This window comes from Panthera uncia, assembly GCF_023721935.1.
Source record: "Panthera uncia isolate 11264 chromosome E2 unlocalized genomic scaffold, Puncia_PCG_1.0 HiC_scaffold_20, whole genome shotgun sequence".
In the NCBI taxonomy this organism is placed as follows: Eukaryota; Metazoa; Chordata; class Mammalia; order Carnivora; family Felidae; genus Panthera; species Panthera uncia.
In genome coordinates, this window is record NW_026057589.1 from 25,380,638 (window position 1) to 25,404,530 (window position 23,893).

At 55.3% G+C, this 23,893-nt stretch overlaps 1 protein-coding gene and 1 long non-coding RNA gene across 3 annotated transcripts in view; one reads left to right on the forward strand and one right to left on the reverse strand.

The window, feature by feature from the left end:
• The first annotated feature begins 2,245 nt into the window (after window positions 1–2,245).
• The window catches only part of SPG7 (SPG7 matrix AAA peptidase subunit, paraplegin), a 32,187-nt gene continuing 10,539 nt past the window's right edge, over window positions 2,246–23,893 (forward strand). The window contains exons 1-9 of one of the 2 annotated variants that reach the window (XR_007455918.1): window positions 2,246–2,550; window positions 5,261–5,363; window positions 7,017–7,106; window positions 14,152–14,393; window positions 16,374–16,513; window positions 17,394–17,496; window positions 19,139–19,264; window positions 19,586–19,748; window positions 20,088–20,261. Coding sequence is in view for 1 of the 2 variants with exons in the window: in XM_049622685.1 (XP_049478642.1) it covers window positions 2,368–2,550; window positions 5,261–5,363; window positions 7,017–7,106; window positions 14,152–14,393; window positions 16,374–16,513; window positions 17,394–17,496; window positions 19,139–19,264; window positions 19,586–19,748; window positions 20,088–20,261 (1,324 nt within the window). In the remaining variant the exon portion in view is untranslated. The remainder of the gene's footprint in view (window positions 2,551–5,260; window positions 5,364–7,016; window positions 7,107–14,151; window positions 14,394–16,373; window positions 16,514–17,393; window positions 17,497–19,138; window positions 19,265–19,585; window positions 19,749–20,087; window positions 20,262–23,893) is intronic. The other variant, XM_049622685.1, reaches the window with a different exon arrangement.
• LOC125916462 (uncharacterized) overlaps window positions 3,846–23,893 on the reverse strand; it is a 35,567-nt gene continuing 15,519 nt past the window's right edge. The window contains exons 2-3 of the long non-coding RNA XR_007455919.1: window positions 5,290–5,374; window positions 3,846–4,487 (exon numbers count right to left, since the gene is read on the reverse strand). This is a non-coding gene — a long non-coding RNA (uncharacterized LOC125916462). The remainder of the gene's footprint in view (window positions 4,488–5,289; window positions 5,375–23,893) is intronic.

Genomic DNA, 23,893 nt, shown 5'->3' on the forward strand with positions numbered 1-23,893 from the left:
GAAACCCAAGGCTGCTATTAGCCTCACTCTGTAGATAATTATTATCCCCATTTTAATGATGAGAAAATTGAGGCTCTGAGAAGGTAGTAACTTGCTCAACGTCACAGGATGAGGACAGAAGCCAGTGTTGTTTCCACAGAGGTTGGCCCCTTGCCACTACCCAGTATTGCTTCCCACTGACTTGTCAGTCAACAGAGTCAGACCACAATAACAATTTCTCTTCAAGCAGTATTAGCGGGATCCTAGCTTATACTCTTCCTAAACACATTCCTAAACACATACACATCCTAAACACATGTTAGAGGCTTTGGGTGATGAGGGAACAGGGATGGGAGGGGGGCTTGGTCGCTTCCTGTCAGGGCACATTGCACAGCTTTGATAGGGTGCAAGAAACCACTCTCTCGGAAGTTCGGTTCCGGTCACAGGACTGGTCTGGGCAGAGTGAGGGCAGGACGCAGTGAGCCGGAAGGCAGAAAGTGGGTGGGACAATTTAACCAGCAAAGAAAAAAACAGTGGAGGGAAGGCTGGGGAGGAAGGATTGACGGTGAAGGACCAGGGTAGGAGGACATAAAAAACAAAAGGAAAGGCAGTTAGTTCAGTTGTGTGAATCACAGGCAGCCCTGGGCCGAGGGGCTGCTCCCTCCATGAACCAGCCACGAATAAGAATCTCTACAGAGGCACCAGTTGCTGGGGAGCTGAGCACCCATAATCCGGACACTGAATTTTAAAAATGTCCCCAAAGGTGCCTGGAAGGGCCAATCGGTTAAACGTCTGACTCCTGACTCTTGACTTCAGCTCAGATCAAGATCTCACCCTTCGTGGAATCAAGCCCAGGGTCAGGTTCCAAGCGGACAGCAGGGAGCCTGCTAGGGATTCTCCCTCTCTGCCCCTCCTCTGCTCCCATGCATGCACCAGCGCTCTCTCTCAAAATAAATAATCACTTAAAAAGTCCCAAAGTTTTCAGCAGTGAGGGAGGGGAAGGATATACAAATCATGCTACTTTTGTAATACATAAGGAACAATGGTGGGGAGCAGCGCAGCCCCAGAAACCAGTCCGACCAGCTCTGAGGCTCTGCACTATCACTCCTTAGCTGTGACCTTGGATGGGATTTAATGTGTTTGAGTCTGTTGCCTCATCTGTAAAGTAGATATTAAAAGTACTTCAGAGTTGTGAATATTAAGAGCATCCGATAGGGAGCCAGGCGCCAGTTAGTACTAAGATTGCCTGCAGAAATTTCCAGAATACAGAAAGAAAAGCACATGGAGAGCCTGGGTGGCTCAGTCTGTTAAGCATCGGACTTCGACTCAGGTCAGGATCTCTCCGCTGCTGAGTTTGAGCCCCGCATAGGGCTCTGTGCTGACATCTGAGAGCCTGGAGCCTCCTGCTTCAGAGTCTGTGTCTCCCTCTCTCTCTCTCTGCCCCTCCCCCACTCATGCTCGCTCGCGCGCTCTCTCTCAAAATTAAACATAAATTTTTTTTTAAGCAAAAAAGAAACACGTTATCATAACCCTACCTCTGTAAGACATCCACCTAGTTTTTGGTTTTTCTACTCAACAAGCTTTTCAGCTCTGAGCAGTCAGCAGCGTCAAAGCTAAGCACTAAAGCGCTGGGCCCCACGCAGGCTGGGAAAGAGGAGGAAAGGTGCAGACAGCGGCGGCCAGGGGCCGGGTCTGCCTGGGCCAGCGACGAACCAAAAGGCCCCTCCCTCCTGCCTCGGGCTGGGGACGACTTCCAGAAGTCTTCGTGCCCTCCGCAGAAAATAACTAGTTAAGATGGCTATCTGTCCGAAATTAAACGTCCTCAGGACGAGGCTCCTGCCTGCGCAAGGGCGCCCGGCCACCCTCCCTGCTCTGACCGCGAGCCCCGCGGGCCCCTTTCAACTGCCCGGCGGCGCGCTGCCGCCTGACCCCCGGAGACCCGCAGACGGGCCAGGGTCCGCTTCCGGTCCCGGGAGGGGGGGGTTCGGGGTCCGAGTCCGGGTCCGGGTCCCGTGGGGTCTGGGGGTCGGGGTCCGAATCCCAGTCCCGGGAGCGGGTTGAGTCCGAGTCCGTGTACCGGTCCCGGGTGACGGTCCAGTCTTTTGGGCGCGTCTCCCTCCTTGCTCCGCCCGGGAAAAGGACGGCCGCCCCAGCAGCGGCGCCCCTGGCCGGCGTGGCTGCAGGATGCAGCCCGGCGCAGAGTCACGACACTCTTCCTTCAGGGCTCTATGCGCGGTGCCCCGCACAGGCTGCCACCTAATAAACCGCTAGGTTACGCCAGTCCGGTCGGGGTTGCGGCGGGACGCCGGGGGCACCGAGCCTTGGCAGCCCCCACCGCGCAGGCGCTCCCGGGTAGCCCGACTGCGCAGGCGCCGCTTCCGCGCCAACATGGCGGCCGTGTTGCTGCTGCTGCGTGCCCTCCGTCGGGGCCCGACTGCGGGGCCCGGGCGACTGCGGGGCTCCTGCTCGGGCTGGAGCCCAGGCCTCACCACCGAAGGCGGGAGGAGGTGCCAGCACTTCGTCTACAGGCCTCCGATCCGACTCGCGGGCGCCGGAGGCCAAGCCAAGCAGGTAACCGCCGACCCCAGGCTGGGACCCTGCCCCCTTCCTGAATCTGGGCCGGGCCTCTCCCGCCCCGCCTCCGCCCCGGCTGGGTCCCTCCCCCTTCCCCTGATCCCCCTCCGCAGCCCCGGGCAGGCCCCTCCCCCTCCCCCATAGGCCTCCCCCCGCTCTCCCCGCGCCCCCGCCGGCCCCTGAGCCCGAGCGTTGCCTTCCAGTCCAGTGCTGCGGGGTGGTACGGAAGGGCCGGGGCAGCCTTGGAGAGACTCCGCACAGGCTCCAGCTTGGATTTTTCCAGCCCTTATTTCCTGTATTGATATTTTCTGCCTGTTTGCCTGAATTCCTGGCATCTTAAAATTGAATCCAAGGGCGCCTGGCTGGCTCAGTCGGTGGAGCGTGAGACTCTTGATCTCCAGGTTGAGTTCGAGCCCTACATTGGGTGTAGAGATTACTTAAAAATCTTTTTTTTTAATTTTTAAAAAATATTTATTTTTGAGGAAGAGAGAGAGAGAGACAGTATGAGCGGGGGAGGGGCAGAGAGACAGGGAGGCACAGAATCCGAAGCAGGCTCCAGGCTCCAAGCTGTCAGCACAGAGCCCGACCTGGGGGGCTCGAACTCATGAACTATGAGATCATGACCTGAGCCAAAGTCGGACGCTTAACCGACCGAGTCACTCAGGCACCCCTAAAAATAAAATCTTTAAAAAAAAATAGATAAATATGGGGCGCCTGGGTGTCTCGGTCGGTTGAACATCCGACTTCGGCTCAGGTCATGATCTCGCGGCCTGTGAGTTCAGCCCCGCATCGGGCTCTGTGCTGACAGCTCGGAGCCTGGAGCCTCCTTCCGATTCTGTGTCTCCCTCTCTCTGCCCCTCCCCCACCCATGCTGTCTCTCTCTCTCTCTCTCTCTCTCTCTCTCTGTCTCTGTCTCTGTCAAAAATAAATAAACATTTTAAAAAATGTTTAAAAAAATAGATAAATAAATTGAATCTACTAAAAGTTTCACTGATTTTAGCGGAGAACAATTTCACAATTGGCTCATTTGGATCTGATCTCCTGAGGATTAGTTCCAAATAGTACTTGGCGTTCGGTTCGAAGTGGGCTGAGGTTTTGTGAGCCAAACACCACGTGATTGTATTTGACTTTTGTCTTGTAGCTTAACGTGTTATGAACTCAAATTCACGGAGCATTCTCTGGCCAGGACTGTTCTAGGCTCTGCTCAGGTTAACTCTTCATCCAGAAAACAAAGACCCTAAGTCCTGGTGCCTTTATGGCTGATTTTTTTTACCCAGTCTTAGGAGCTCAGCCTTGACATCCTAGGTCATAATTTATTGTTGTTATTATATTTTATCATAACTTGAGGACCAGTTTGAATTATAATTCTATTCTTTTCTAGCTTACTGGCTGTCCTTCCTTAACCTGAGGGCAACTATAGGCGTATTACCTTTTTTTCCTGCCTTTTAGTTCCGTTGAAAAGGAAGTTCGTGCTTTATTATCATCAGTCTGAACCTGTGCTCATTTTATGAAAATAACTGATGTAGTCAGGTCACACAGTGTGAAATCTCAGCAGGTTACCTCGCCAGTGGCTGTAATAGTAGTAAAACTAAAGTAACCTGGTTTAAGCAAACTGTTTGGGTCTGACTTTGAAGAATGACAATTTTCGTTTTGTTTTGTTTGCTGTATCTTTCACACTGATGTTAGTCATTTGTTGGGTCCAGTCCACGTTGCGTGGCTACCTCTTCTATGCCTGCTGCGTCTCACTGAACCAAGAATGTTAGTTTTAGTTAAATGGGACAGTAACTCGATAGACTAGGAATTTGCCTCTTGTTGCTAACGGGAGGTTACATGTTATGTGCTTGTTACCAGAAAGCGTTGAGCAAGGTGTTACTTTTCTTGATAGCAGCGGGACAGGGATGAACGAAGGGAGACATCAAAAGCAGATGAGGAAACTGCCAACAAAGAGAAAAAGTTAAGTTGGATCATTGACCTTAACATAACACGTATTCAAGTGGGAAAATGCTCACCCTGAGAGCAGAGCTTTGGAAAGACAGGCCAGTGAGCTGCTGTAGAGCCAGAAACGCTCTTCGTGGAACTGCTGTCTGGAGATGTCAGGATCAAGGGCCCTGGGCTCTCACAGCTGCCGTGTGTGTGTGTGTATGTGTGTGTGTGTGTGTGTGTGTGTGTGGGTGTGTGTCTGTGTCTCTCTGTGTGCTTTTCCAGACTGTGATCCTTGGGTACAGAGTGGTAGCCAGCGCTCCCTGCCTGCCCCTCAGTATTTCTTGCGCTCACATCACGTTTGACGTTTTGATGTTACATTAAAACTCTGAAGGGGCGCCTGGGTGGCTCAGTCGGTTAAGCGTCCGACTTCGGCTCAGGTCACGATCTCGCGGTCCGTGAGTTCGAGCCCCGCGTCAGGCTCTGGGCTGATGGCTCAGAGCCTGGAGCCTGCTTCCGGTTCTGTGTCTCCCTCTCTCTCTGCCCCTCCCCCGTTCATGCTCTGTCTCTCTCTGTCTCAAAAATAAATAAACGTTAAAAAAAAAAAAAAATTAAAAAAAAAACAAAAAAAACTCTGAAATGATGCTCAGGCCGTTCATGTTTCAGGGCAATGTAAGCACAATAAATGAGCATTGGAGTCGTCAGGAAAGGTCTGGCACAAGGAATCAGTCACACTGCGGTGGTGTGGTGTGGAATGGGTGACCGTCCTCTGTGTTTTCCTTTCCAGAACTTGCAGTCGTGCCTGCTGACCCCTACCTGTGACAGGTTCCGGGGACTGTTGCTGAAACAGCATCTCATCCAGGATCCAGTCAGACTCTGGAAACTCTTAGGTGTGTATCTTCTGAAATAGAGAATTGATAGGCAAATCCTGTGACATTTGTAAATAAGTTAGGATATCGTTGCTAGTCTGACATCGGCAGAGAAACAAAATCACTCAGATGACGTTTGGCTTTTTTTTAATTAAAAAAATTTTTTTATTTACTTTTTATTTGTTTTTATGTTTTTAATATTTACTTTTTAAAAAGTTTTTTTTAATGTTTATTAATTTTTGAGACAGAGACAGAGGGAGACAGAGCACGAGTGGGGAGGGGCAGAGAGAGAGGGAGACACAGAATCGGAAGCCGGCTCCAGGCTCGGAGCTGGCAGCACATGAACTGCAAGATCATGACCTGAGCTGAAGTCGGATGCTTAACTGACTGAGCCACCCAGACACCCTGTTGGGCTTCTAATTATTGTTGTTGTTGTTGTTTTACTCATTTGCTTATTTTGAGAGAGAGGCGGGTAGAAGGGGAGAGAGAAACAAGCAGGTTCTGAGCCATCTGCACAGAGCCCAACTTGGGGCTTGACCTCACCACCCTGAGATCATGACCTGAGCCCAAATCGAGAGTCGGTTGCTTAACTGACTGACCCACCCAGGCGCCCCCTGGCTTCTATTTATTGTGAGCCCCTAGATGTTCTAAAGAGCAGTTTACAAAAGAGAAGATTGGCTAAGGCCTAATTGCTTCCTTGAGTGGACTTTTAAAATTCTGGTGCATAGCAATGATTGGGCTGCTTAAAAGGATTTTCGTGTTCTCTAGCCAGCTGCGAGAACAGTTAGTAAGGCTCTTCAAAGTGTATGTTTTATATAAAGAAGGTAACTAAAAACAGCCCACAGATAACTTATTCTTAAAATAGTTTGCTTGTTTAATGAGATACTGTGACATCTTCAAGCGAGATCTTAGGTCAGAGGCCTTAGGATCTTCAGGATTGACACCTGGGACTTTACTCCCCGCTCCATCCAGTTGGAAAGGGCAAAAGTGAAACCTCCCAACTCCTAAAATACATTAAATGGCTTGGTTCCCCCGTGTGCTCGGGGAGGGCCACTTGGCAGCAGCTGTTTCCGCATTTAAATCTACACACGTCCCCAGGGACACACGCCTCGCCCTCCAGACAGCCTGACCCTCTTCAGAGGGCCATCAGGGTAGTCTTACTTGCGGTTCTGTGAGCGTCGTGAAGAAAGATCCAGCTCAGTCATGGCTGTGAGACTCTCTTTCCCCTCCTTTTAAACAGCAGTGGAATTAGACGGCGGACAAGGCCGAGCCTCTGGTGTGATGAGTGTCGTGTCCCAGTGGTGGCTGCTGGGAGGCTGCTGCACACGTCACAGCCAGTGTGGCTCGTTTGCTCAGGTTCATTAAAGTGGCTGTGTGTGTGTGGAAGAGGCCATCCTCCAGCAGACTTCCGACGTTTCCTCAGTTTACATGCACGACTAAGTTTGCTTCCCTGGCTTGCTAACTGCAGTGACGAGACATTCCATAAGTTGAAGTAGCTTATTATTCTGTAAGTAGCAGCTGCCGTACTAAAAATGAGGACCCAACAGCGCTCAATCTCAGCATGTAGGTTTCGGATGGCTTCTGTTTGGGTTTGGTTATTGGAGAGCATACTCTTCTCCCGAGTGCTCCCCCGTAGTGGCAGATCTTGCTAAACGCTGTCCCTGTTCCTTACAGGTGGCACTTACTATTTTAACACGTCCAGGATGAAGCAGAAGACTAAGGACAATGGTAAATCCAAGGCGAGGACCCCTGAAGATGACGAAGGTACATCTATGTGACGTTCGTAAATAACGGCTGCCTCGGTTGTCTTCACATGTGTGTTCTGCTCTCCGCAGCAGGAAGTCGGTCTCAGAAGTAGAGGGAGCCCAGGCACCTCTGTCTCTCTTACCCTGAGCACACCTACCCCCAACCTTTGATGTGATCACTGGGTCTCCTGCCAGTGTGGCAGTGTGCAGTGTGGCAACCTTTGATGTGATCACTGGGTCTTCTCTTCTCCTGTTGAGACAGGCTTCCATCCACACCTGTGTCCCTCGTCATGTCCAGAATGTCCGAAGGCAGGCAGGATTACTGTCCTCTGCATAGAAATGGTGACTCTCAGGTCTGCCCTGAACTCAGGAGTTCCAGGGTGGGGAGGAAGGCCCCAGGACACCTTGGTGAACCCACCCCCCACACCCCTGCTGCAGTGTGGCCTTGAGAAGCAGTCTCCCCGCCAGAGGAGAGGTTGGGACAGCGTATGGCCTCAAGGAGGGGGCACAACACATACAACACTCGCGTGTGAGTGACCTCTTTACCTGTTAGCCCTGCCCCAGCCCCAGTTCACAACGACCTCACGTGTAAACCTTGAGTCTCACCTCCTATGGAATTAGGACTCTGATCGGGCGAAGGGGTGAGGGAAATTAAAAGGTCAGTTTGAATTGACCTCTAAGGTAGAAGCTGGCTGCTTAGAGGTAATGACAGTGGAAACCACCAACCCGTAAGAATGATTGGAGTGTACCCAGCAGTGCACTACATGATTTCTACATGTTCACAATTCTCTCCTAATTCCCCGTTATCGTTCCCTTTTTATCCCTGAGGACATCGGGTGTCTGTCCTGTGCGGAGTCTGGGGAGGGACACACAGGTAGAGAAGTGGGTGTCTTGTCAAGGACCTTCCTCGTACTTAGATGCTGATTTTGTTTTGCTTGTTTTATTATTATTTTTTAAAGTAGTCTCTATGCCCAATGTGGGGCTCAAACTCACAAACCCCAAGATCGAGAGCCGCAGCTGTTCGGACTAAGCCAGCCGGGGGCCCCCATCTTCAAGCTCGTGAGAGATGGGTCTTAACTCCCGGAAGCCGCCCGTGTGGTCATTGGCTGGGTTCTGTGGAGACCTTTCTCAGATATTTCTGGTTTCGAGCTCTGCGCTGATCTCACTGCCGCCTTCACGGGGCATCCACTTTGGCAGTGGCTCGTTTCTTTCACCCAGAGAGCTCCCCGGGAGCTCAGCTCTTCCCCAGCAGGCTTCTGAACTCGAACACACGCGCGTTTCCCACTGTGGGCTGCTACGTTCGTGTGCGTCCTTCACCCCAGAGGGACTCCGCGTTGAAAGGTTTTCAGGGGTGGGGGATGAGGGTGTGGCTTGTCAGGAAATCTGCAGGATTTTGAAACACAAATACTGGCGAGGCTGATATTGGCAGCTATTAAAATTTTTTTCTTCCCCAAAATGAACGTGTTGGTCCAGCAATAGGTAGGTAGCTCAGTGGAACAAAATAGAAAATCCAGTAGCAGAGCCTGGTTTATGTAAGAATTAGGGCGTAACTAGAGTGGCATTTCGTGCAGTCGCAGGAAGGATGGATTGTGTCAGAAATGGTTTGGAACAGTTGCTTCGTGACTTGGAGAGAGACGAAATCACACGTACCAAAATAAATCCTGGATGGATTAAATCGTTAAACCTAAACAGCAAAACTATAAAAGAATCAGGGGGAAATGTGGCAGAATACGGACATGGGAAAGGCCTTCCTAAATTAAGAAAGAGGTGACAAGGAAGCCAGGGTTTCCTGTAGAGAAACGGGCGCGGGCCTTGCGTGCGCCGTCCCGTTCCTCGTGCTCGGTCCCGCTGATAATTGTCACTTCTGCGGGGGTGGCCGCGGCCCTCGGTCCAGGTGCTGAACCACATGCTCACTGAGCCTGGTCGCCGCCACGGTGCCGTCAGCCAGTGCTGTGGCGCAGGGGACAGCGGGGGCAGAAGTAAATCCCGAGTAGGGGTCTCGCCCACTGCTTCACCGCCGCAGGTGGCAGCCGCACGCGGCTAGAGGGCGTCTGCGTCTCCCCCGCCTTCCTGGAGCGTGTAATACGTGTGAACTTCAGATTGAACAGTAGCGTGCCCTGAGAAAACGGGACGGAGTTCGTGTCTGTTGAGTTTTCATTAGAGGATGGTTATTTGTTTAGCCCGAGGATTTTTCCTGCTGGGAGAATCCACTGTGGATGTTCCCTGGCTCTGCCGCCTGTGCGGGCCCGGCTGCCCGTAAGCGCCCCGACCTGCCTGCGTGCAGCAGGCGCAGCCCGGCGTCTGGGCCTCCCACCCGCTGAGGGTCTGCAGCGAAAGAGCCGGCCATCGTGGAGGGGAACCCTGTCTTCGCCGGCGGTGGATGCGTGAGCGTTCACCTGTGCTAAGACTGCACAAGGCAGTCCCGCACGGGAGCGCGTCAGCATCCTCGTTGCCCGCTTTGTACAGCGTCACCGTCGGAAGCAGCCGGGCAGACAAAGGGTGGCTTTGTGGTACGACTGGGACTCCATGGGGATCCACAGCTATAGGAAAAACTTCAGCTAAAAAAAGCAGGTGCTGGAATTTCCGGACAACTTTTGTGTTAGTGCTTCTTGGCCCTGAGACGTGAGAACACCCCGTGAGGTAGGGTTCTCGGCCCCATCTGCGTCGGGACCGGTGCCAGGTGATGGCTGGGAAGAGCTGGATCGTCACTGTGATCCCCCTGCACCACTCGCCCCAGAGCTTGCGTTAGCAGTTGTCGGGGGGGGGGGGGGGTGGGTTTCTGGAGGGAAAACCGGGGACAGCTCTGGTAGCTGTGTCCTTGGGCCTCTGGCTTTAGGTGACTGATTCGGGGCACTCTGAGGTGACGGACAGTACCGCCTGGAAAGGAGTTTTGCCACCGGAATCTCGCAGGGGGTGTGCCCTGTAGGCCGCTGTCCGGTGGGTGGGCAGTATGGTGGCCGGGAGGCAGCAGTGTCCCCTGGGTGCCTGGGGACGCGGGCAGCAGGAGCTGGCCTGTCGGCGTTCTACAGGCCCGTCACCGGTGTCGGGAGCCAAAGGAGACGCGCGAGCCAAGGGGACGGGAGCGCCTGCGTGCGGTGCTCACACGTGCAGACTCAGGCGGCGCCCCGGCCGTGAGGGGCCGAGGAGGAAGAGGGTCTTCCGGGGACAGGAGACGTCTTTTTGTGTCTGGAGCGTTTAAATGGCATTTCCTGTTCAGGATCTCAGGATCAGATTTTGTTTCACCTCCTCTACCTCAGAAATCTTACTCTGATTTACTTTGAGAGACACAGAGAGCCTGCACGAGTGGGGGAGGGGCAGAGAGAGAGAGAAGCCCCGGCAGACTCCGTGCAGTCAGCGCGGAGCCCAACTTGGGGCTCGACTTCGTGACTCTGACCTCGTGGCCTGAGCCAAAACCGAGAGTCGGATGCTCAACCGACTGAGCCCCCCGGGCGCCCCAAAAATCCTATTCTTATTTAGCCAGTCCTCTAAGTGTCTCATTTCCACCTTTCCCTTTACTGTTTCCCTTTGTCTTTCTCGGACTGGCCCTCACGATTGCATACCTGACCAACACCACAGACAGGTGTCTGTTTTTAGACACTTTATTCTTAGTAATTTCTACAGCCAGCGTGGGGCTCGAACGCCAAGCCCGCGATCAAGAGTCGCGTGCTTCACCGACCAAGCCAGCCACGCACCCCCAGGTTTGTGTTTTCTGCATTTGGTTTCCTTGGCTACGGTTTGAGAAGTACACTTAGTGAGTTACAGAAAGCAAATGTTTTTGTGGCCCTGATACACCAGCCAAGTAGCTTCCAGGAGGGTTTACTCACTGGTCCCGCCCGACAGCGTGTGCGGGGCCGGTTCCCCGCACCCCGTGCACCCGGGTTCTACTTTGTCGTACGTGCGAATGGACGCAGCACGTGTTTGCGCACGTTTGTAACGATGCTGTCTGCCGGCACGGCCGTCTCTGTGTGTGTGTGAGGTCCTGTCAGGGTGGGCCTGCCGTGTCCGTCTCCTTCTGCCCGGGAGCAGGACTCAGGGCGATTTGGACTCAGAAGCCAGAGCAGGAGTTGTACTGAGAAGCACAGACGATTTTAACCTGCCTTCGGTGAACCGTCCTGACGCCCCAGAGCAGTTACCACTCTGGGCTGGGACCTCCCTGCTCTCTCCCCTGGAGAGTCCTCTGGGAACGTGATGCGCGGCCTCTAGGCCCGGCCTAGATCCTTCTCTCTGAAACAGGCCAGAGGCAGGCAGCTCCGTGTGTCAGAACACCTGGCTGGTATTTGAAAAGGGTTGGGTTTTTGGGAAGAAAGAAGACGTGTTTTGGAGCCTAAAGGCAAGCTGTCTTTTTTTTTTTTTTTGTATGTTTATTTATTTTTGAGAGAGGAGAACACACGCAAGCCTGCACGCACGCACGCGCACGTGATTGGGGGAGGGGCAGAGGCGGGGAGACAGAGGATCCAAAGCAGGCTCTACAGTGACAACAGAGAGCTCGCTGTGGGACTCGAACCCGCGAACCTCGAGATCATGACCTGAGCCGAAGTTGGACGCTTTTGTTGGCTAAGCCCCCCAGGTGCCCTGTCCAAGCTGTCTTTTGATTTTAAATGTTTGTTTATTTTGGAGGGAGAGAGCACACACGAGCACAAGCAGGGGAGGGGCAGAGACAGAGGGAGACGCAGAATCTGAAGCAGGCTCCAGGCTCCCAGCTGTCAGCAGAGTTCGACGCGGGGCTCAAACTCACAAACCGTGAGACCATCATCTGAGACCCTGAGCCGAAGTTGGATGCTTAACCGACTGACCCACCCAGGCGCCCCATGATTTTAGAAATTCTTGCAAAAAAGTGCAAAATTATCTTGTTTAAAACCAAGCCATATCTGGGGCACCTGGCTGGCTCAGTTGGTGGGGCGTACAACTCTCGATCTCGGGGTTGTGAGTCTGAGCCCCACTTTGGGTATAGAGATTCCTTAAAAAAAAAAAAACTTTTTAAAAACAAGTAAATGAAACCAAACCATATTTTTAAAAAATAGCCCTGTCTCACAGTCTGCAAACAGATGCATGTGAGTTGCAGAATCGTTGCAAGCCTGTTTCCCCGCGGGGCGTGCCGGTGTGCTGGCCAGAGCAGCCAGGAAGGGCAGTGTCGCCACATGGCCTGGGCCCAAGTCTGTAAGTGCTTCCGGTGGACTCGTGCCCCGCGACCGCCGGCCAGGAACCAGGGATGCACAACAATTTGTGTGTGAGTGAGAGCCTGCCGATCATACAGAGCTTCTCAAACAGAGACGTTCATCCTGCTGGTGGAATTTCACCCAGTTTGCCCAGTTTGGGGACGCTCAATATTATTAACTAGAAAACAAGATGGGAATTCAATAGACCAATTAGGTAGAAAATTAGACTGAAATACATGGTCTCTACCTACTCACCGAGAACATAAATTTGCTCTCTAAAATAACCGCTACCTTTATTTCGCTGCCCTTTGCGACTGAGCTTTACATATTGGATAGGCTCTTATAGCCCGTTCTTTTTTTTTTTAAAGTTTATTTATTTTGAGAGAAAGAGCATGAGTGTGCATGAGTGGGGGGAGGGGCAGAGAGAGGGGAGAGAGAATCCCAAGCAGGCTCCGAGCTGTGAGCGCAGAGCCTGATGCACGGCTCGAACTCATGAGGTCACGACCTGAGCCAAAATCAAGAGTCGGACGTTTAACCCACTGAGCCCCCCAGGCGCCCCCGTTCCAGTCTAAGGGAACATCTAAAATGCGCTTTCAGGTTTTCAGAACGATTGTAGACACAGCCTTCTCCATAAGCTTCGTTTTGTGTTTAAGCTGCCTTAAAATGCCTTTCAGCTCCTCTAAACTGTTGGGAGACGAGGGTGTGTTTGTGGACGGCTCCAGCTCCAAGCGGCACAGGGGGAAGCGGGTGGCACCGGTTCCGGTGCGTGTGTGCTTGGGCTGAGCCCTGTGTGCTGGGTCCCCCTGCTCCCGGGAGTGGGCCCCTGCTCTTCCCCCGAGCGGATGCTTGTGTTTGTGCCGGAAGGAGCAAATGGTGGAAACTTTGGTTGCCGAGCGAGGTCGGGGCCGTGGTGAGCACACGTGGTGAAGGCATCATTAATGACAGGCCTGGTTGGAGTCTGGGTGGCGTGTCGGGAGGATGGGCCGTGCCGCACAGGTGAGGGCCGCACGGCAGCCTGGTGTGTAAACAGAGGCGCCGGATCCTTCCAGGGAGTGGGCTGCGTGGGCTGGTGAGATGACAGCATCGCGCAAATGAGAGGGTTTACCTGACTGGCTGTTTTGGGAGGAAGACTGTGGCCGGGCCTCTGGCGGCTGCAAGCAGGACTCTCCCATCTGCGCTCTGGGCCTGAGGGAAGCAGCTTCTGAACATCCTTCTGGCCTCCTGGTCCGCTTGCTCTCCCTCCTTCTGGGAGCCTCCCTGGTGCCCGTGCTGGGAGCTGCTTCTCTGAGTTCCCTGTGCGGTGGGCTCTCCCCTCCCGCCCCGCCTCCACACGCTGCCACTCGGGCCACCTTACCTCCCTGGGTTTCTGCACACCCCAAGCCGGGGCCGAGTCTCGGGTCCTCCTCTCACCCCTAAGAATGGGCACGATGCAGTCCATACCCTGGGTAGGGTATCAGTAGCCAAGTAATGTGATTTGGCAGAAGAGTTGGTCTTTGGGAACATTCTTGAATTAAGTGGACCCCACCATCTGTCCACGGACTAAACTGTTTAAATGTGTGGCTGTGGGGGAGGGGAGGCAGGTGTCTGGTTGTTATTAAAGACTTGCACGTGTGCGCACACCCCGCCGGTGATCACGCCAGGTCGGGGGGGTCGGCCGTGCTCCCGGCCGAGGGCTGATGGTGGAGACGTAGCACACGCTGGTCCCGGGAAGTGGAAAACCCTGGTTTTGTGCTCTACGCGGGCGGCGAACGGGGCGCTGGTGGCCCGGATGGCATGTGATTCGTATCTGTCTCAGGCCACTTTGTTGAAAACCGGCCAACACGCAGGGCCGGCCTCCTCGCCACTGTGCTCTCCTGCCGCCCCGCCTGCGGCCTCTGTCTCACGGTCCCCCGGTTGCCCCGCCCGCAGAGGAGAGGAGACGCAAGGAGAGAGAGGACCAGATGTACCGCGAGCGGCTACGCACCCTGTTTGTCATCGCCGTGGTCATGAGCCTGCTGAACGCGCTCAGCACCAGCGGGGGCAACATTTCCTGGAACGACTTTGTCCACGAGATGCTGGCCAAGGGCGAGGTGCAGCGGGTGCAGGTGGTGCCCGAGAGCGACGTGGTGGAGGTCTACCTGCACCCCGGAGCCGTGGTGTTCGGGCGGCCTGTGAGTGTGGGCGGGCCCCTTTCCGTCCCCCCCCCTCCCCTGCCCTGAGATCCCGTGATTGGGGGAGGGGGTGTTGTCCCAGACGGGAGCTGGGGGCCCGCGGCTGCGGTGGCCGTGTACAGAGAGGAGGAGGAGGGAACGTGAGCCAGCGGTGGCCCCGACGTCCCGCTCTGTGGGTCTGGCGCTGGCTGCAGGTTGGCACATGGGGCAGCTTTGGCGGATGCCGGTGAGTTGAGGTGCCAAGGCTGTTTGGGGTATTCCCTGGGGGCCGGGGGCAGGAGCCTACCCTCCCTGTGAGGGCGGCTGAGAGGTGGGGTTGGGCACGGGCTGGCCCTTGGACGGGAGGGAGGAAAGAGCAAGCGGGGCCTGCTTACCTCCCCGCCTCGGGTGCTCCCGAGAGAGAGGAGGCGTCAGACGGGTGGGATTTGGTCTCAGGGAGAGGGCTGGGCATCAGTGTGGGGCACTGGGCCCCGGAAGCCGACTGCGGAAACCCCGCTATGAGAGGGAACCACCGTCCAGTCCCCGCCTTTTTGTTCCCCTTCCCCCCACCCCATAACCACACCACCGGCAGGCCCAGGAGAGGCAGCGACACGAGACTATTTTCCAAAACGCTTTTCCCTGATCCTGTTTGCTAGTCATCTCTGTACTGACGCTCAGAGCTGTGTTAGATGTTTGAGCCACGGTCCTGTCATGTTTTAGTCTCCTTCCTGTTGTTTGTTAGAGGTTTGGACAGCGGGAAAAGGAGACCAGGTAGAATGCTGGGAGACAGGCGTTCAGTGTGGACATACTGTGCGCACTTGGGGCACAAGTTTACTCGTGGGCGTAGGACTCTGTCCCTTAGGACAGCACCGTGGGCGCCGCTAGGGCTCTAGATAGGGCTAAGCGCCACGCACGTGTGCACAGCTGTTTGTCAGTTTACACGAGCTTGTGACTTAGTTGTGGGGGACAGGCCCCTCCCGGCCCTGACTGCTGTGTGACCTGGGTGACCTTGCAGAAGCAAGCGGGTCGTCCAGGGCCAGGCGGTCAGAGAGAAGACGGGGGAGTTGAATCGCTTTCTGGAGTCATACACTTTGCTCTTGGCTTCTGGGATAGAAAGGAGGACACTGTCGTGCTTCTCCATTCTGTTTCCACGGCCGGGCCGGGTATGTGAGGGACGGGGGCATGAAGTGCACGTCAGACGTTTGGGTCTGTGGGGTTAGTCCAGCACAGACTGTGATCAGGGTGTTGTGGCCGGTGGCGCCCCCGCCTGCTTCTCCCATCTGGCCTTGTGACCCCACGGCATCTTCTGAGGTTCTTAAGAGCCAGGGGGAAATCTGGCTGCTCCACGTAGATTGGAAGAGTGTGTCTAGAAGCTGAGCTTGGAACGGCTTAGTTCTAGAAAGCATTTGGACCAGGCCCTCACGAGAATGGTGTGGGACTGGCAGGACACCGTCTAGGCTGCTGGAGATCATCAGGACGGCTCACAGAGAAGGCATTCGGGGGCCCAGCGTGGACTTCGGGCCACGCTGCCTCCTCCCAGGGAAGCCTGCCCCCTGGAGGCGGCGGTGACGTCATGCCAGGACACTCCACCTGCTCACTCCCTGAGCCTCCACCCGGGAAAGGCTTCCCGAGGACACAGAAAACCACTTAGCTGATTTGCCGATTTCGGGGTCAGCCAGCGGGCAGGCGCGAAACCTGTGCTCTGGCCTTAGACTTGCCTGCGTCCCGGCAGGGAGCTCCGGCCTGTCGCGTGTCTCTGTGCTCTGCACGCACGGCTGAGGCTCGGTGGGGGGTGTCAGTGTGGAGCACACCCTCCCTTTCTTAAAATGTCCCCATTCCTGAAGATAGAGAAAGCACACGTATTGAAGTTTTGCTGGAATTGTGACGCAGAAGTAGTTTCTGACCCTCAGATGAACCTTCTGCTGCTGGAGCCCTGCAGCGTCCGGGGGTCGTCCGTCTGGCCCGTGTGTCACTCGCACCACCTGTGCTCTCTGCCTCCAGCGGCTGGCCTTGATGTACCGGATGCAGGTGGCAAACATCGACAGGTTTGAGGAGAAGCTCCGAGCCGCCGAAGACGCCCTGAACATTGAAGGCAAGGACAGGATCCCGGTCTCCTATAAGCGGACAGGATTCTTTGGAAAGTATGCTGGTCGTTATTTGGCCCCTGAACTAAACCAGGCGTGGCTCTGTAATGTGCTAACAAAGCACACACACCGGAAAGTGGCCTGGCCTGCACGAAGCAGACCCCCGTGTGGGAGGGCGAGTCCGGGACCACGTGTGGGGAGGGCGTCCGTGGGTCTGTGGCTTTTCTTGATCCAGCGCGTCGTGGGGCCGCTGGCTTCTACAAACGGGAAAGTGGAACAGAAAGGGAGAGGCGGGCCCGTCCGGTAGAAATCCCTGCTTCCGTGCGGCAGACGGAAGCGGGGACCGTGTTGGGCCCGTGGGACCTACAGACTCAGCGGGGACACGTCAGCTCCCAGTCGTGGCGTCTCACCACTCGCTGGGCCCGACAGCGGCCGGAGCTTGCGTGCAGAGGCTCGCCGCTCACTGGCCGACACCGCTGACGCGCTGAGCTTCCCGTGCGGTGGCGGGTCTCTCCCGCAGGTGCAGGGCCAGGGCTGGCGGACTGCGGGCAGCGGCGGGAGGGCGGGCTGGCGCCCTAGGGTTCACTCGGTTTCCTGCTCTGCGAGTTTTGCCGTTGCATGCAAAACCGGTGGCCTGCTTCGGCGCACGTGAAAATCGGTTCTCGCTGGGCGTCATCGGTCGGCTCTGGAGGACGGGGCGAGCGTGTGGTGTCCACGTCCTGGCTTTGCGCCGTGGGGAGACGCTCCACCTGCCCATCTGGGAGAAGGTCACGAGAGAGCACAGTTGGACAAGGAGACCCATTTTCACAACCACTCACTCTGCACGCTGCTCTCGGAGTGCGGGTCGCTCTTCCCATCTCTGAAGTGTCCGTGGCCCCGGACTTCGCGAGGCGTGCCCGTGGGCTTCCTGCCCGTGACTGACTCTCTCTCCCGCTAGTGCCCTCTACGCCTTGGGGATGACCGCAGTGGGCCTGGCCATCCTGTGGTACGTGTTCCGTCTGGCTGGGATGACAGGACGGGAAGGAGGACTCAGTGCTTTTGTAAGTTGGGCACGTGCCACCCATCCCCCTGCACCTGTGCTCTGTCCCGTGTCCCTGAACGTGTGCTCTGTCCCGTGTCCCTCCACGTGAGGTCTCTCCCATGTCCCTGAATGTGCGGTCTGTCCCATCTCCCTGAGCATAAGGTCTGTCCCGCGTCCCTGAAAGTGTGCTCTGTCCCATCTCCCTGAACGTGTGCTCTGTCCCATCTCCCTGAACGTGTGCTCTTAGGGTCTGTCTGTGTTTGCTGAGTATGGCTCCCAAGAGTGAGCACGCAGTGAAGGCTAAGCTGTCACAGAGAGGCCAGCCTGGAGCCGTGGCCTGCCAGCTCCTCTTTCTTTGTGCCTGGCCGACTAGGGGATCCACCTGAGGCCCACTCTCCCCCTGGCTCGTGGGGCAGCTGAGCCAGGCCAGTGTATAGGCCAGTTTATTCTGCTGTTTCAGTAACTGGGCATGACTGTTTCTTTGGTTTCTCCTACTTGCTAAGATGCTGCGTATTTTTTAAGGCTGGCAACTGAGCCAGCCAGATGCCCCAAACCTAAATACACTTTTTAAAGATTTTATTTTAAAGTTTATTTATTCAGAGAGAGAGACAGACAGACAGACAGACTCCATAGTGAGATCATGACCTAAGCAGACGTCAGACACTTAACTGGCTGAGCCATCCAGGCGCCCTGCGCCCCCCCCCCCCCAAATACACTTTAAAAGCATTCTCTTGGGGCACCTGGCTGGCTCAGTTTGAGGAGCATGCGACGCTTGATCTTGGGGTCTTGAATTTAAGCCCTGTGTTGGGTGTAGAGATTACTTAATGTGTACACACACACACACACACACACACACCCACACCCGTCCTCTTGTGGTAGCCCTCGTTGTAACGTGAACCCTCCCTGGCAGGAGCATGTGGCCGGTTAGCCCATCAGCAGCAGAGCTGAGGGGCCCAAGCCCCGGCTGGAGCAAGTCTGCAGACAGCACCACCCAGCCCCAGCCCCTTCCCTGAGAACCGAGACCAAGAGTGTGTTCCTGGCTGTAGCTGAACGCTCACACTCTTTGAAGGGTGTCTCATCATGGGCCCGGGCTGTATTTTACTCGGCCAGTTTCACCGTTCTTGTGTATTTAGGGCTGTTTATTTTTACTGTCGTATTTAAATAGCACTGTGATAAATTCAGCGCACATGTTTTCTGAGCGCGGGCACGTCTGTGCGCCTCCTGAGGCAGAACTGAGCTCAAGTTTGCGCCCCTCACTACGAGCTTTCTCTTGCCTGGTTGCTTTCCAGAAATTTACCAGCCAACATTTCTACCAAACTTTCCTAGAGCTCGGTGTTATCTATATTGCTTTTAAAATCAGAGTATTACACAGTAGCGGGAAAAATCATATAGAAAAATACAGTTTATGTGCAAAAGACATAGTTAAATTACCTTGTTTGGGCGGGGGGTGGTTTTACGTCTTTTTTTTTTTAAGGCAAACCGTTAAATACTAGATAACTTTCTTACTGTTCATGACGCACAAGAAACATTTCCCTTCATATGCCTCGGAAGGGGTGTGGGAGAGGGGACCCTGGGCCGAGGGGAGGTGGGGCCCGGGGACGCTCACTTTCCCTGTTGTGCTGAGAGGTCACGGCACCCTGCCCTTTGTTCTTTCTGCCCAGAATCAGCTTAAGATGGCTCGTTTCACAATTGTGGACGGCAAGACGGGGAAAGGAGTCAGCTTCAAAGACGTAGCAGGAATGCATGAAGCCAAACTGGAAGTCAAAGAGTTCGTGGATTATCTGAAGGTAGGCGTGCCTGCCGAGCAGGAGGCAGGTGAGCACCATCCTGGAGGAAAGACCCGAAGTAGTCAGGTGGTGGGAGCCGGTACTAAACCCGCCGTGCAGGCCGAGTGCACGGTTTTCAACCAGCAGGAGGGCCGAGAGCCCACCGCCGGCTGCAGCTTAAGCCGTCCGGGACACCCGGTCAGTCCCGGACTGATTTGCGCCAGAACCGTGTGAACCATAGCTGATCCGTGACAGCGCATGAGCTGATCTCCACGTGTCCTGTCTTGAAAGTTCTCTCTGCAACACCTGCGATCAGCGCTGCGTTGTCTGCTGCTTTTCCAGAGCCCAGAGCGCTTCCTTCAGCTCGGCGCCAAAGTCCCAAAAGGCGCGCTGTTGCTCGGGCCCCCTGGCTGTGGGAAGACCCTTCTGGCCAAGGCAGTGGCGACGGAGGCCCGGGTGCCCTTCTTGGCAATGGCTGGCCCGGAGTTCGTGGAGGTCATTGGAGGTTGGTGTTGCCTGGGGGGCTGCGGACAGGACCGTCTGTGCAGGATGGCTCTGCCGTCACACGCCCTTCCTCAGGTGGCGGCCGGCCGGGGAATTGGGGGGACGGAGAGGCAAACAGAAGCCCCATGCTCCTGGGAATGCCGCTGGCGTAGAGAACTGGGCAGCGATGTTCTTTGAAGCCGCCTCCATGCACGGCCTGGGGGTCCATGAGGGGGCGAGTACCGCCAGGGTGACTCTCCTGAGGCTTCGTCATCCTCCGTGGGCCGTTCTGGCCCCTGGCGCAACAGTTGGGCTCCCCTCCCGTTCCCCGTTCCCCGCCCGGTCCTCTGTGTCACCTTAGGCCTCGGCGCTGCCCGTGTGCGGAGCCTCTTCAAGGAAGCCCGGGCCCGGGCACCCTGCATCGTGTACATTGACGAGATCGACGCCGTGGGCAAGAAGCGCTCCACCACCATGTCCGGCTTCTCCAACACGGAGGAGGAGCAGACACTCAACCAGCTCCTGGTGGAGATGGATGGTGGGTGCCCCCTCCGGTGCAGGGAAGGGGTTCTTTTCCTGAGACCCACTCGCGGGGTGGACCACGTGGCTCATGCGTGTTGTTCGGGAACACGCACTGATGTCCACGTACACGGGCTGCGTCTCTCTGCCCTAGCACCTGCTGCAGGTGAGGGTGCCGTCAACACGCTCCCTAGTAGCTGATTCTGAGACAAGGCCACTTCCAGAGCTATTTGTCACCTTGTTGCACTCAAGAAACACAGGTTTTCATTTTAAAAAGTCAAGGTCATGGTAGAAAAGAAAGAAAAAACCTGGGAACACAAAGGGCAGGGCAGGGCAGGGCATGATTTCCAGTCTTGGATAAACCCAGGTGATGGTGTTGTGCGCACCCCGCGGCCCGATGCAGGAAAGGTAAGCACAGGGCGCTTGGCTGCCCCAGGTGGAGGCACATGTGACTCTTGATCTGGGGGTTCTGAGTGACACGGAAGGGTTTTTCTTTTCAGTTACTTTCATAAGATTTTGGGGTTTTTTTGGATAGGCATTGTATGTTTATTTTATTTTTATTTATATATTCCTTAAAGATTTTATTTTAAGCAATCTCTATACCCAACGTGGGGCTCGGACTCAGGACCCCGAGATCCAGAGTCGCATATGCTCCACTGACGGAACCAGCCTGGTACCCAGTTATTTTTATTGCAGTAAAATACACGTGGCATTTACCTTTTTATTTTTTTTTTAACTTTTTTTAACGTTTATTATTTTTGAGAGAGAGCGAGTGGGGAGGGGCAGACAGAGAGGGAGACACAGAATCTGAAACAGGCTCCAGGCTCTGAGCTGTCAGCACAGAGCCCGACGTGGGGCTTGAACTCACGAACCGTGAGATCATGACCTGAGCCGAAGTCGGACACTTAACCGACTGAGCCACCCAGACGCCCTAAAATTTACCATTTTAACCATTTATTAGTGTTATTCTGTCTGTTGTGCAACCACCATCTATCTCTAGAACCTTCTTATCTTCCCTGACTGGAACTCTGTCCCCATTAAACACCAGCCTCCCAGCCCTTGGCAGCCATGCCACTTTGTGTCTCCACGGGTCTGAGTCTTCTTGGACCCTCCTGTGGGTGACTCCTACTGCTGTTTGTCCTTCTGTGACTCACTCAGTGTGATGTCCTCTGGCTTCCGCCATGCTGTGGGGCGAGGGCTTAATTTTTTTTTCTTTTATGTTTATTTACTTTGGGAGAGAGCAGGTGGGGGAAGGGCAGAGAGAGAGAATCCCAAGCAGAGTCCAACATGGGGCTTGAACTCATGAACCGCGAGATCATGACCTGAGCTAAAATCAAGAGTCAGATGCTTAACTGACTGAGCCACCCAGGTGCCCCTTTATGTATTGATTTCATTTATTATTACTTTAAAATTTTTTTATGTATTTATTTTTAAGTAGATTGCACACCCAACATCGGACTGAGATCAAGAGTCATGCACTTCACTGACTGAGCCAGCCAGGCGCCCCCTGGTTGTCTTTGTAATCGAATCACAAGTGTCTCTCTCTTTTCCTCCTTCCCTCATGCTCTGTCTCTGTCTCTCTCTCTCTCAAAAATAAACATTAAAAAAAAATTTTTTTTAAAAAGGGGCGGCTGGGCGGCTCAGTCCGTTGAGTGTGACTTCGAGTCAGGTCATGATATTGTGGTTCATGAGGTTCAAGCCCCGCGTCCGGCTCTGTGCTGACAGCTCAGAGCCTGGAGCCTGCTTCTGATTCTGTGTCTCCCTCGCTCTCTGCCCCTCTCCCACTCACGCACGCGCACCTTCTCTCTCTCAAAAATAAACATTTAAAAAAAAAAATGACCGACATCTGTGATATCGAGTGGACAAGGGAGAACTGGCCATTGGAAGTCATCAGATGACCAGGTGGCCGTCCAAGCTTAAAGTGCCCTCTAGTCCCCGTTTCCCCTCCGGCTCCTGCAGATGCCCATCGAGCACTAGATCCCTGGGTGAGAAGGTGCTGTGGGCGTGCATGCCTGCCCCCGCTTCTTCAGGCTGTTTTCCTGACCTGTGCAGTGTGGAGAGAGTGTGTGACCCCCCTGTGACTCTGTGGCCCGTGTGCCACAGCTCATCATTGCAGGTGAGATGAAGGCACTCAGAGGTGAAGGCCCCCACATGCCTCCCACTGGGCCCACGGGAGGCCCACATAGGCCTTCCTGCTTATATCGGTGTTTGCACTTGAAGGCTGAGCCCACGTTTTGGGGCAGACCCGAGCCCACCAGTAAGCATTTACCAAACGGTGGCTTCCTCTGAGCCCAACCTCTGTGCTGCCGTGAATAGGGCTGCTTCCGCTCCAGGCCCACGAGCGCCCAGGAGCCCTGACTGAAGCCCCTTGTTGGGCTGGGCCAGCGGTGAACGGGTCCTTTTGTGTGCGGACACAGTGCGCATTCTTCGCCCTTCACATGAGTCTGAGGGGTCTGTGTCAGTCCTCCCGGAGGGGCGGTGCTTGCTCATTGAGGCGCAGGGCACGGAGCAGACACTGTGCCGGTCGTGGGAAAAGCTCACCAGGAAGGGACTGCCCGCCCCCCCACTCATGAGTCAGGGAGAGGTGGCCCTACCGGAGGGCCAGGCCTCAGGGCACAGGCACCTGCACGGAGCGTGCTGGGGTCAGCGTGACTCGGTACCTCTGTACACGGCTGATCAGCAGAAAGAGGGCTCTGCGCTGAGTGCCCCTTCCCCGTGCCTTCACCGGAGCTTCTGTGTTAGCAAGAGTGTGTGGGGACATGAGCTGCGTTCTCACGTGGAGTCAGTCCTAGCCACCATCCATATGGCCTTTTCCGTTTTAGTTTACTTTAATCTGTTTTTGAGAAAGCTTGGGTTGGGGAGGAGCAGACAGGGAGAATCCCAGGCAGGCTCTATACCGTGAGTGCGGAGCTGGACGCGGGGCTCGAACACCCGAACTCGGAGGTCACGCCCTGAGCCGAAGTTGGGTGCCCCGCCCACTGAGTCGCCTGGGCGCACCCCCACCCCCACCCCTTGGCCCGTGGACGTCTGTTTGCCCCAGCTCCATTTGCTGAAAAGGCTGAACTGCTTTTGTGCTCTGCCAGCGCTTAGCGGGGTCTGTAGAGTCTGGCCTCCTGGCCCGCGGAGGTCTTCTGCAGGCCCGCGCCTCCGCCACGCCGTGGGGCCCCCCCGCACGCACCACACGGCACAGACTCCTGCGGGGTGGCACCTCGCACCGTGTTCCCCTCGACCGATGGGGCTGCGGCTGCCGTGCTCCGTTTGCTTTTTCACGTAAGGTTTCGAACGCGCTCGTCCACACCCGCCAAACCCTTTTCTGAGAGTTGGGTGGGAACACACCTCCTAGGACAGCCAGAGCGGAGACGCGCGGCGCGCCGGGGTGGGGGGCGCACCGACGGCTCGGACGAGTCTGCGAGTGAGCCCGCACGACCCTCGCTGGAGTACAGCAGCGGGAAGCGTGAGCCGACCCACGCTCGGCCAGCCGCTCTGGGAGACAGAACCGAACTCACACCTCCCCTCTGGCCCGGCGCTCACGCGCCTGCCTGCGGCCCCAAGAAAGGTCCGCTTACGTGTGGCAGCTGGGAACTCCCCGCATGCAGCTTCTAAACCGAGCCTGCATGTCCTTGCCGTGGTTACCGTGAAGCAAAGGAAAGA